Source organism: Geospiza fortis, unplaced genomic scaffold (genome assembly GCF_000277835.1).
Source record: "Geospiza fortis unplaced genomic scaffold, GeoFor_1.0 scaffold383, whole genome shotgun sequence".
Lineage (NCBI taxonomy): Eukaryota > Metazoa > Chordata > Aves > Passeriformes > Thraupidae > Geospiza > Geospiza fortis.
Genome location: NW_005054484.1, coordinates 823,617 through 836,929, shown reverse-complemented (window position 1 = coordinate 836,929; position 13,313 = coordinate 823,617). Strand labels below are relative to the sequence as shown.

General features: G+C 41.0%; 1 protein-coding gene across 1 annotated transcript in view; it reads right to left on the bottom strand.

Moving 5' to 3' along the window:
- PEPD (peptidase D) overlaps nucleotides 1-13,313 on the bottom strand; it is a 148,495-nt gene that overhangs the window by 116,765 nt on the left and 18,417 nt on the right. The window contains exons 5-7 of the mRNA XM_031063188.1: nucleotides 11,133-11,196; nucleotides 8,464-8,511; nucleotides 6,752-6,813 (exon numbers count right to left, since the gene is read on the bottom strand). Of these exons, the coding sequence (XP_030919048.1) occupies nucleotides 6,752-6,813; nucleotides 8,464-8,511; nucleotides 11,133-11,196 (174 nt within the window). The remainder of the gene's footprint in view (nucleotides 1-6,751; nucleotides 6,814-8,463; nucleotides 8,512-11,132; nucleotides 11,197-13,313) is intronic.

Sequence of the window (13,313 nt, the reverse complement as noted above, 5' to 3'; positions counted from 1 at the left end):
ATACGGTAAAATACAAATTTATACAGAAGAAAATATATGAATGACATAGTAAAATCAGTCTATGAAGATTCTAAGAGCCCAAAAGCCTGAGCTCCTTGTGTGGCTGGAGAACACCAACTGACACCACCACAGAACACCAAGACACAGAATTATGCAGCAGCTGTAACAAGAGACACAAAAGCTTTCAGTAATGTCATCAGCATGTCAGACAGAAAACTGATCAATGAAGGCAAATGTAAGGAAACAGTGCAGCACTGGAGAGTCCAACACCAGCTCTATGCAAACAGGAGTAAACTATGGTTATTGTGAAATAACAAAAGAAAATAAAGCTCAGGGAAGGGCAGTTACAGAAGGCAGCTGCCTTTGACTCTGAAAATCCACATCTCAAAAAACTGAATTGATCACTTTAACCACAAACACAAATGGATGAAATCAAAAGCAAATTAAATGAGCCAAATATGAATCTCATAAAAGAAAACTGTCTCACCCAAGCATTCAGAAAAGGGGGAAATTGTACACTCCTGTAGACTTACAGCAGCTCACTCTTTAGAAAAGCCATTTCAGCTACAGTCCCTGGATTTTATCTTTCCTGGCCATGCCTCAGGTTTGAGCTTTTATATTTTTCAGATTCTGCGCTGCTTTAATGTGTGGGTCTGGGCTTCACATTATGGGATGGTGAGCTCTGTGCACAGAGCAGGGAGACAAAACAATTCCTGCTCCAGCTGGGCACCAAGGACAAATGATCCAAATCTCAGCCCAAGAGCACAAACACCGTGGGCTGGAGAGAGAAAAACAAGCAGGGTGGGACTGCAGGGGCTAAAGCTGGAATGGGACAATGAACTGCAAGATGCAAATGGAGCAGAACTGATCACAGTGAGAGACCCTGTGCCCGGCCGTGCATTTTGGGGCCATTCTGGTTCACCTTGGGTGCAGCCCTGGCTGGGCTCTTGTGCTGCCCAAGGTGCATCCACTGAGGCCTCTTAACAAATCCCTGCTTTATTCTGTAACTCTTGTCCAGCCTCTGTTCTAGGTCAGCCTTCACAAGGCATCAGGGTCTTCTTGAACTGTCTTTGTGCTGCCAGAAATCCAAGTCTTGCTGGCTGGGACCACCTACTATGTGGCAGTTCCTTAAAATTCTTGTCTGCTGTCAACTGGGGAAGCTCATTAAACACACAGAGAGGTAGCAGGACTGAATCAGGAGGGTGCTGGTGGGTGGAGAAGAGCCAGGAGTTCATCAGCTGAACACAAGTTCTCTCTCTCACCTGAAACACAGACTTTCTGAGGTAATGCCAACTAGAAAACAAGATGTTGGACCTCTGAGACACAGCATATATTGCAGGCCACTTTCTCAAGTAGTCAAAGATTAATGACAGAACTGTCTCAGCTCATGGCAGCTGTGGGTGCTGTGTGAGCAGCCACAAGGCCACCTGTTTATAACTGTGAGACTTCAAAGGCTGATTACTCAAATCACACTTCACTCTTACTTACTCTTACTGTGGTGGTTTAGGCACAGTATTGTCCAATTTAGTGCTCTCACCAAAACCACAGCATCACTGCCACTCACTTGCCCCCTTCCCCTCCAACTGGAAGCTGCTCTCCTAACCACCTCAGGACTAACAATATGATTCCACTACAACTCCCCTCGACTCCTCATTCGTGAGCTTTCAAACCTTTGGAGCAGAATAGTCCTTCAAAAGTTGTCCCATTTTCTTTCTTTAGTGCTCCCACTAGAACCACAGTGCCACTTGCTTCCCCTCCCAGTGGAAGTACAAAAGGCAAAGATCATGGGGTGAGACAAGAATGATTTTCTGGAAACAGCAACAAGATAAGAAAATGAACAGCAACAACAACAACAAAATTAAGAACAAAAGGCCAAAGAAAAGATTTTCATGGGAAACCCTTGACAATAAACAAAACACCCAATGGGACCATTCTGCCCACCACGTTTCTCTGCAGGAAGGAACCCCCTTCTTCTCCAAAGCAAAGAGAGAGTCCCTTCCCCAGCCCCAGCCCTGACATGAGCTGGGACAGAACAACACCTGGGTCCTGGCTGTGCCCCCTCCCAGACCCTGCAGAAAATCAACCCTGTCCTGGCCAGCACCAGGACATCTGCAAGGCAGCCAAACCAACCAACCACAGCCTGAAAGGTACTGCTCAAACCCAACAGGAAGAGCTTTTCACCACCAACAGTATGAGTATACAAATGGTGTTTAATTCACATAATTTGTGCACAAACCTCTACACAAAATCCCATGACCATGGCCTCCCAGCAAAGTTTTGATCTCACTAGACAGCAAACAACTTACTCATAACAAAACATGTCCTACCCTAATGCTAGGAGGATTAAGCAGTGCAATCTAATTCTACATTTTTCTGCAATTTGCAAATTGACAATACTTAGATGATGAGATATGTGGTCTTGTGGAAGAAAACAAATTGGCATTTGCTACAGTTGCAATCTGTAACATATTAATGCTCTCATTTAATCAATGCAGAACTAAGAAATACTACACTTTAAGGCATGTCCAAATTGATTTCATACTCAGTTGTCCTTTCACATGCAAGACAAATTCATTAGTTAAAACAACCCTAGAAATCTACACCTCCCATATAAAAGCACTGTAGAATGAGACCTCTTTTTGTCAGTTTAATGAATACACTGTGTGTGTCTACAGTGATAAAAATCTAAAACATATTGATACACAATGTTAGAATTTTCTTCTCTTCTTCAACCTGGAGAGTCTTTGTCCTAATGAACTGATTTGGCTATCCAATCTGAAACAAGGAATTCACTGCAGAACTTTAAACAGTATGTGCATTGCTTAAACTGTCCATCATTTACCTCAGTTGACTCTGAGGATGAAAAAAACCCTGCCAACACGGTGAGCAAAGGTTTATTCAACAGTGATTTAAAGGATATGGTACATTACTGTTCAACCCTACAGGTTAAAAATACTTTTTCTGTATGGTGACTCACATCCTCTCAAAGCATTTTTAGAAGGGCTACATAACTGGCATGATTAGATGAAAGAAAATCCTGCACATTTGAAGAAAGGATCCATGAATTATGAAAAAAAAACCTGCAAACACAGAACTGGCCTCTATTAGCAAATAGAAATATGAATTTCTAGCAAAGAAGACACTAGAAATCTTTAGAAATCTGCCTTCCATGCTTCAGCCTTCTGGGGCGAGTGAGCAATCCCCTCCTGCAGGATTCCTGGGAGCTGCAAACAGAGCTGACCTGAGGGGAGTTACCAGGAGCAGCACCAGGACATGGTCCAGGTCTCCTGTCTAAATCCCTGTCCCAGGCTGGTCCCTCAGTGACCCTCTGCTGAGCAGGGAACTTTCCACGTGCCACTGGCCTCTGTTCCACAGCCTGCAGCAACAGAACAGCTTTTCTGAAGGGCAACATCCCTGGCTATATGAGAGAGCTATACATAAACTAATGGAAACCAGGAAATAATTCACCCCTACAGATTCTATAATCAGGATAGAACCAAGCTTAGCTATTGCTAGCATGACAAAAATAACTTCAGGGTGATCCTCAGGGCACAGAAATAACCCACAACCACAGCAGTCATTTTGTCTCAAATAACTATTTATGACAGTAGAAAAATTAACCAAACAGCTTAAATAATAATGTTCCAGAAGAAGTTCAAAAGGTTCAAAAAGTAAGGCAGGGAAACAACATCACCAGGGCAAGAAAAACACAGCTTCTGACAGAAGCAGATGAACAGCCTGCAAAGAGAGCAAGATTCACCCTTTTCAGAAAATTAGACATTATTTTCATTATTATCCACCATGAAACACCCCCATGCCCCTCACCCCCACTGGGCCAGGTCAGCCTAGGAGAAAAAAAGACATATGGAAGCAGGAGAAACACAAAACAGTCCTAGCAAGAAAACAGATCTCGGCCAGGAAGCCAGAGAACAAAACTAACAGGAGATCAGGCATAAAATAGAGCATCATGGGCAGAGCAGAGCCTGGCTGAGCTGAGCACTGAGAGCCAGCAAGGCACAGCCACAGGCAGGCAGGAGGGAGCACACTTTGAAGGAACACACTGCTCTGGGTGTAATCCTCCTGGAAACAATCAATACATCTGAAATATAACTTTCTATAAAGGAAGCATTTGCTACAGGAGAGGTGGAGAAGCAGGAAAGTTGAATTTGATTTGGGTCTGTATTGAAAACAAATATAAAATGGACTGGTTCATATAGACAGTTACAAAATTCTGAGGCAAGCAGAGTTTAAAAGGAAGCTCACCCCCACCTGTAGACCCCCAGTTACCCCCTGCACATGGACCAAGCAGGAGCTCACCAGAGCCACCACAGCCCAGGAGAAGACACAAACAGAGCCAGGGAGATCAAAGAAAGGCTGAAGTGACAAGTGGTTTGAAGGCATGGTCTCTGTCAGAAGAGGGGAGTTGATCCAACAACAAAATCAGTGCATGCTCTTCCATACTGTGAGCTTGGGAGGTGTCAGCACCCAGCACATCCCTCTGGCTGTCCTGAGCAGCCAAGACCCCTGGCAGGGGTCTCAGAGACCCTGGCACAGAGCCCAGAATGCCTGTGGTTCTGATTATGACCCACAGAGCAAGCTCCCAACCTTATGTGAAGATCAGCAAGCCACGACAAATTAAGTAGAATGATAGTGAATTTATCACAGGGTGGAAAATCGATTTTTGGGGTTTTTAGACTGGGGATTCAGGAGGCAAGATGGAGGGATCTGGGCATGTCCAGCCTTTCTCCTTCTTCTTCTTCTTGGCCTCCATCTTCTGCTGTGATGTTGGCACTTACAGATTGGTTTAGAGTAGAAGCTCACTGTCTAACACAGGTGATAGGTATTGGGAAGTAATTGTAAATATTGTGTACGTAGTTTTTAGTATAAAGACATAACACTGCCCTGGGGGCAGGCAGCGCGCCTGGAACTGTCCTGCTGGATGGACCTCAGCAAGGCAGGAGAAAGAATTTTATAGATAAGAAACAATAAACAACCTTGAGACCGAGAAATGAAGAGCCCTGACTCCTTCTTAAGCACTGGGCTGGGAAAAGAGACTTTCCAGCTTTTCTTGGGGTCACTCTGAGCAGCCAGAGGCCCGACAGGGAGGGGAAGGTACCAACCAGACCCGTCAAAGGCACCAAAATGAATGACCCAGTGCCTGGGGGTGCAGAGGGATGAACATGTGCCAAGTCCCAAAGAGAAATATCTGCTGACAGCTGGAAATCCCTGCTAGGAATGGAGAAGCACAGGAAGCACACTCAGCACTATCAGAGAAGCCAATGATTAAATATCATTCAGGCTGTAGGAGACACTCATTTAAAATCTCAAATGAAGTGCTGAATGGAGTGGCTTCCCAGCTTAATGTTGACTAGTGAATGGGCTACTAATTTAACTCTTTAAACAGAGTTTAGTGGAATTCAGGGTAAAAAAAGGGGTTTTGGTAGTTCAAACAGACTTTTGTACAGCATTCCAATAAAGAATTGCTGGTGAAGTTAATAACTGTTTGTATTTCATATGGAGGTGTATCAGATAAAACTGGAGTCCATCTGTAAGATGACCATCTACTTGGACAAAGCAATAGAACTCACAGTGCTTGTAACAGCAGAGAGGACATCAAACACTAGTTAGCAGTGACCTGTATGTATGGTGGAATACTTCATATTTAACTCAGTGGGTAGCAAAAGATGTCTAAATGCCTGGCACCTTGTTCCCAACATCCCTGACAGAACCATTAAAGTCCCATCTAGGATACAGAGGGGACAGCTAAGTAATTATGAAATCAGATTCCAGATTTCAGATCACTTGACACAAAGAAACGATCCCAGCAGAAAACATGCTCAGATTACACAAGTGAGTGCCCAGACTTGCAGCCAATTCTGTGCCCAACCATCCTCAGTGTAGAATTAACATGCTGCTGACACAGGAGGATGGAAAAAATATAGTGAGGTGTCTGGGAGTCAATGATCTCAGCACAACTACTTATTTTAACAGGCCTTTTAATGAGGGGAGTCTGTTTCTTTTTGCCATACATTTGAGCTAAAAACAGAAAATTATCTTCTTTAAGAGATATTGTAACAGAACAGATAGTTGTGTTTTATTAAAAATTGAGGACATCATCCTCACATCCCCGAGCAAGCTGTGATGTATTTCTATTTACTGCCCTTTCAAAATACTGCATGCAGGAAGACATTTTTACCTCACTAGTAGCCAAACTTCATAAAAAGACAGCTAAGGACACTAAAAGCTCACATCTAGACAGAGAAATGATTATTCCTTTTTCTTCTGATTGGTGAATTTATTTTACACCTGTAATGTAACATTTTTTCAGAAGACTGTGCATTACCAGAATCCATAATATCTAGATTAATAATGTGCAAGGAACTCAGTAAGAGAAAGAGGCTACTTTTAAAGATTAATTTTTCTTCAATCTGAAAATCAAATATTCCAATCCCAAAGTGGAAATGGATGTATGAGGATGGGTCTATTTGGTTAAAAATAGCTAGAGTATAAATACAGACAAAGAGAAAATTTGGATTAACTTAGATGCAAGAGAGGTTTTAAAAAAAAAAAAACAGACTGTATTTCAAGTCACTAGAAACGTATCAAAACTTCTTTGGAAATAAAATGTTTGGCATCTGATCTGCCACTCAACATCCTTTCATCGAGAAAAAACATAATTTAATTTGAAATGTAAAATGAATTCAACATAACCATGTAACAATTAATGTAGAAAAAACGCTGTGTCACTTACTGGCTGATCCCCTCAAAGGAAGCTTCTTTGGAGACACTTCCACTGTCAGTATTAACACCACGCTGGGAGGAAAGAGATTAAAAAGGACTGTGATTCTGAGCCAAACACATGTATTTAACATTTAAATCATGGGGAGAACTTGATTGCAAAACTTACACGGAAGTTTACCTGAATCACCATAAATAAAAAACCTCTGACTGTTTGTTCAAACACAGTCCAATATAAGAAATAATCAGTTCCATAGGAGACCAGCACAGAACTCAGGTCAGGATGTGCTGCTTAGGAAAAAGACAAGCTTGGATTTCTACTGCCCTTATATCTTGAGAGGGAGGTGTGAGACCTATAATATAATTACACAGGGCACAAGAATGAAAAACAGCAAAGCTTCTTCTAAAGTAATTTAATATTAAAATAAATGATTATGCCCTGCCTTGGCAATTTAAATTTGCTTTGTTACTATTTAAATTTGCTTGCTGCTCCCCTACAGCTTTCCATTCAAGCAAGCAGCCTAAGCAAGAGTATTTTGGCTGCCACACAGCAGATGAACATTCTGACATGTGCCTGGGGAGCCCTGCAGAGCAGCAGCTCTGGAACGAGACCACAGGAGGAGAGGACCAGGTTTCCATTCAGCAGCAGACAGAGAAGAGCTCTTCCCTTCTCTGAATGCTTCTTCACGGCAGTGGGAGGGATGTGAAAGCACCACAGCACCCTCCACTCAGCCAAAAATTATGTGAAATTTACTGATTACAGCAGGATGCTCCCAGAGTGATAACAACTCAACAACTCCATGTGAAGAAATGCACAGTAAGAACACAAGATAGTCAAACATTCCATTTCTCTCCTTTCTCTTGAAAAGAGAGAAGAAGAACATGAAATTAAGCCATCTTTTAAGAATATACGTGCATATACAAAATATAAGCGAAAAAAAGACTGAAAACTATTTAGGGCCTCTGTTCTTAATGGATAAGGAATTCAGATCTGAGGCCATGTACCTGCCTAAGGAGGGATTTTTTTGTTATGGTTTCTGCCTGGTCTCTATCATGGGGAAACAAGAAATCCGGGAGCTGCCACTGCATCTGCTGTAAGGGAAAGCTCAGAGTCAGCAAATAATTTTTATAAATATTAGAGACAAGAAAACAGATAGTAGGAGTTTACAAAACACCTGTAAAGCAGGGGAGCAGCTGGGAGGTGATGGGAAGGAGAAACTTGCAGCCTTCACCTCCAGTCATTCATGCTTCTTCCCAAAAAATAAGCAAGCACCATTCAAAATACTTAGCAAGCATTTGATATTGCCTCACTCCTCCCAGAAGCTGTTCTTACTAAACCACTCTATGGAAAAAAAGGACTCCCTGAACCTTTGTGGGATTCCCACAGAAAGGCCCAAACCTGCTCATTACATGACCAGAGCAGCATGAAAGGTAAAGGGAGTTTGGAGTCAGAGTAGGGAAGGTGGAGGCCATCATGGTCGATAGGCTTGTTGTGTTTTACCAGAAAACCAAAACAGCTTTTGGCAGACAGAATGCACATGGGATGGGCCAGAGGCTACAGATCTTGAAACAATGGAGGGGCCAGAAGAGTAGATTGCTGTACACAGGTGACCTCTAATTTGGTGTAAGATGGGGAGGAAAATATAGAGAATGACAGTGCAAAGAAATGCTGCATGAACTGGTATCCCTATTGAAGAAATGTAGTACTTTCCAAACATGACTTACCAAAGTGAGAAGTACAGCAGGTTTCTTCGAAGCCAATACACTGCATAGCTAAAAAGAGGGTTTAGATTATTATTTGTCATTTTTTTTTCTTCCACATAACCACATTGATACCAATTTCATCAATATTCATTGTATATAAAGTAAATGAGCTGCAAAGACAAAAATGTTCCTCTGATACTTTTCAGATATTGTAGTATTACCTGAGACATGCAACAAGAGAGAGCAGAATACAAAATATTGACAGTGATCAAGTTCGTTGTGTCCTTTAAAGACAAAAATACCAACTATAACTCATGTCTATTGTCATCATTAGGAAGACACAACATAGGAGCCAAAAAGTTGTAATGTCACACAGAAATAAGGAACACCAGGGTGCTCGATCCTGTACATACAACATTTGCATTGATATTATTATGGTACAATGTGCTAAATGCTTAGCAAAGAATATTTACTGTTCTTTTCACTGGGTCATTCTACTGACTAATCCTTTTATTAGGCTCCTTCAGCCTCCTTCAAACATTCACAAACTGAGAACAAAATCACTGGGCTTGTAGAGTGCTGGGCTTTCAGAGCAGCTGCACAAGGGAAGCGTGGGTGCTGAATTACACTTATCTTGAGGCAATGAACACATGACATAGCTGCATGGAGCAACATTCTGTCAACTTTAAACCACCTTAATAGCACACTACTAATATTAACAAAACAAAGTATAGGGCAGTGAAGCTCAAAACCATCAATTCTACCCTTTATTTTTTTTTTGTTTCTTAATCCCAAGAAATATCAGGATAACACACACACGTTGGTCATTCATTGATGTAAAGCTATTCTATAAAAAAGGCCCCTGCTGTCCTGACGGTAGAAAACAAATTCCTTGGCAAAAAAGCCAAAAGCTGAAGGAACCATTGAGAGGTGAACAGTTATGCTGCCAGCTTCAACAGCTTCCCACTTCAATACATGCAGTCCAGGCCAAAAGCAGCCTTCATTTTTTAATTTATTTACTGCTCACATAAAGAGCTCTTTTTCCCATTGATGAAGTTTTTAAGCAGTAAAAAAGCAGAGAATAGAACTGCAAGGAAGACATTTGCTGACAGAAAGTGACCCAAACCAACTAAGGTGAATGTGATTTTTAAAAATGTGATTTTTAAAAATAAAACATGTATTTTCCACTTGCAATTTTCACCATCTGACAGATGAGCACTGGAGCACCTGGACACAACAAGACTCCAACTCACATATGGCAAAAATGAACCTCTCCACAGCTCCCTCCACTCCCAGCTCCTGACACACAGATCAAACTCTACTTTGTTGCTGGACTCATTAGGAGAATTAAATGAAATCTCCTCACAGCTGATGAGAGCAAAACTTTTGGTCTAGAGAGTTCTATGGGAACAGAAGAATCAGAGGAGTCTTCTTCAAGCTGCTCTCCATGAATGTCACACACAGAGCTTGGCAGGAATACTGCCCTCACCTGCTGAGCCTTCCTACCACAGAAACCATTGCTGGCCAGGTGCACAAGTGTCCAACATCTGCTCAGAAATTAAATCAGAAACCTAACTAAGCAAGGCACACTTGCACCCAGAAATGTGAATATATTTGCCTATTCAAGTAATAGGATGATTCTGTAGAAAATAAGAGTAAGGCATGCAGCCTTTCTATCACTGTCATATTTTCTGAAAAATCCCTTTGGCAGGATTTCTTCTCCTGGGAAGCTGAAAAGCCTCAGAGAAAAAACAGCATTATCTCATTTGCTTCTCCCTGTTTTGCTGCTTTGGAATGTGGCTGGAGATCATTTACCAACAGGTGCAGGTTTGATTGGTTCCAAGTGAATTGTTTTTACTTAATGACCAATCACCATCAGATGTGTTGGACTCTGAGGAGTCAGTCACAGGTTTTTATTATTCATTCTTGTGAAGCCTTCTGTCTGTATTCTTCTCTTTCTTTAGTATAGCATTAACATAACATAACATAACATAACAAAACATAACATAACATAAAACATAACATAACATAACATAACATAACATAACATAACATAACATAACATAACATAACATAACATAACATAACATAACATAACATAACATAACATAACATAACATAACATAACATAACATAACATAACATAACATAACATAACATAACATAACATAACATAACATAACATAACATAACATAACATAACATCAGCCTTCTGAGAACATGGAGTCAGATTCTCATCTCTCACCTCATCCTGGGGACCCTCACAAACATCACACCTTTCCCAACAGCTTTTTGGAGGCATAAAATGTATGTAGACTCCCAAGTCCAAGCTAGGACATGGAACATCCTTAACAACAATATCCACAAATCTCCAAGGCATTCCAAAAAATGGATTTAGCTACATGCTTTAGTTGGATAAAGCCACACACTGACAGGTCTCATCATGCACAGAACATATTTATGAGACTGCCTTTGGATTAAGAACTATGTTGATCAAAAGAGCAGCCTTAAAAAAAATTTACAAATGCTTTGTAAGATAAAAGGACATTTACCAGTTACAGGGAAGGGAGAGAAGATCCCACCAAGTCAGGAGACATGCAGGAAGAAGGAGACTAAAATTAAGCAAAGTCATTGCCACTCACTGATTTTATATTCACAGAAAAAAATATTCAGAGACACAGACAACTCACCTCAGTCACATAGTAGGCTTCATCCACAGCATATTTGTTCTTGAAAAATTCAGGGGGATGAATCCTTTGGAAAACAACAAAAAGAAATATTTGGGTTTAGCTTTGCTCTTACATTTAATAAGGCCACAGAGAAAGAAATAATATTCTCTACTATCACAACAATAGCATCAGATACCAGGAATGTTTCACTAATCTTATCTTTATTTCTCAAAACAGGAGATTACACAGAAAGTTGCCACAGCTACAAAAGTCAGTGTGCTTTAATCTAGTCCATGCTGATAGCAGAGTCTCCTCAGAACAAAAGTGGTTTTTCCCAATCTATGCAAGACAGCTTTGTTAGGGACTTTTGCCATGCCACTTATACATAACTTTCTAACTCACCAAACTTTGGAAGGATGTGGAAATAACAAAAGACCAGCCTGCCCTGTGTTTCATTCAAAGAGTGAATAAAACATTCATTTTTTACCCTGGTAACCATCTAGCAGACTGAGGGCTATTAAGACATGTGCCCTGCTGCCTCTATTCCTCAGGACACCAGAGATCCACTCCTCTAACACAACAGAGTGGGCAACTTTACAGGTCCATGTTCAGAACTAAATCTCTTCTACTCTTTTCTCCTGATATGCAGCCAGAGACATTTTTCTAAAGGCAAGAAGAACATGAAGGATCTGCTTGCAGTCAGTCCCTCCAGGGCTCTCCTGCTGTCTTCTGTACCAGTGGCTGTACTGTTGCTCATTCCTTCACTGTATGGTAGCAGCCAGTTATTCAGGAGATTTCAGCCTCTGATTAAAATCTCCATGTCCCCAGTACTGAAATAAATACAACCTTTATAATCCTGAAAATGTGATCTCAAGATAATAAAATCACTCAGTTGATACCCTTCCACGAAAAAAAACCCCAACATTTCTTTACTTCCAAGGTAAAGAAAATGGGAGGAAAAAACCCATGGCTGGTGCTGGAGCTTGGAGGACCCTGTGCATTTTGATTCCTGAGTGACAGGGGGAGAGCAAGAAGTGTGGGCAGGAGCAAAGCTTCAGCCATGTAAACATTACACAACAAGAGCACAAAACCATCTAGGAAAGAATAAATGAGGCTGGAGGCCCAAGGGCATTTCTAACCCTTGCAGTGAGGACCATCAGAAGTGGTGGAGCAAACAGCACCTCGAGGAGCTGCCCCACACCACAGGCACATGCCAGAGTGCTGGCAGTACCAGGAGGCTGCAGCACTGCCTTATGTCCATTTTTTTATCTTGTCTGCTTCTTTATCATCTACATTTCTTCATGCTCCAAACAGTACTGGGCTGTGACATGAACAACATGAAACCATCGAGGGTGTTCTCAAGGAGAAAATCACAGATTTTAAAAAATTTATTATCTGTGAAAGTACTACTCAAAAGTAACACAAACCTATCTCATTTTATGTTCCCTTTAGCAATACTCCTTGTGTAGAGTCCTCCTATCAGTGATGGAGATTCCAAAGCAATTATCATTTATCTTTTCTCCCTGGCTTATCTCACACAAAATTTAAAAAAAACCCCACTATATCCTCTTATCTTTACATACCCTCTATACTACAGTAGCCTTACCTCCAATTTTTGCATACTCTGTTTCTCCTACAGGCATCTCCTTATTCTTCCTTCATTCCTCACACACTGAAGTATTTTAATAATCCAGAAACATGATGAACAGATTGAGCACCTTTTGGGTTTGTTCTCTTTTACAGTTTTAACCAATTCATCTGGTATCAGAAGAATCCCAACTGTAAAACCAGCTAATGTATGGCCACTGGTAATTTATGGTAATGTATGCTCTTTAGAGCAATATATCCAAAGCACCTTTTAATAATTAGCTGCATTGTTTAAACCAAAGAACTGTTTAATGTAAAGTAAATGTTTCATAGACGTATACCCACGAGTGTGCTGGATTTTATTGACTTCATTTAAAGCAATTAAAGTAGGAATAGGTCTCATTTTCCATCACTCCAATAAGAAAATTTCTTTCCTTTCACAAGCTCTTTCTCCATTTTTTTGTTCTTGTTGTTGCTAGTTGCCTCCTGTAATTGTGTAGCCTACAGCACACAGCTACTAATCCAATTCTTCGGTTCTGCTTAATATTAATCCGTTCCAGCTTTAATCCCTCCAACATCTCTTTTCATCTACACTGTGACTCTTTTGAGGAACAA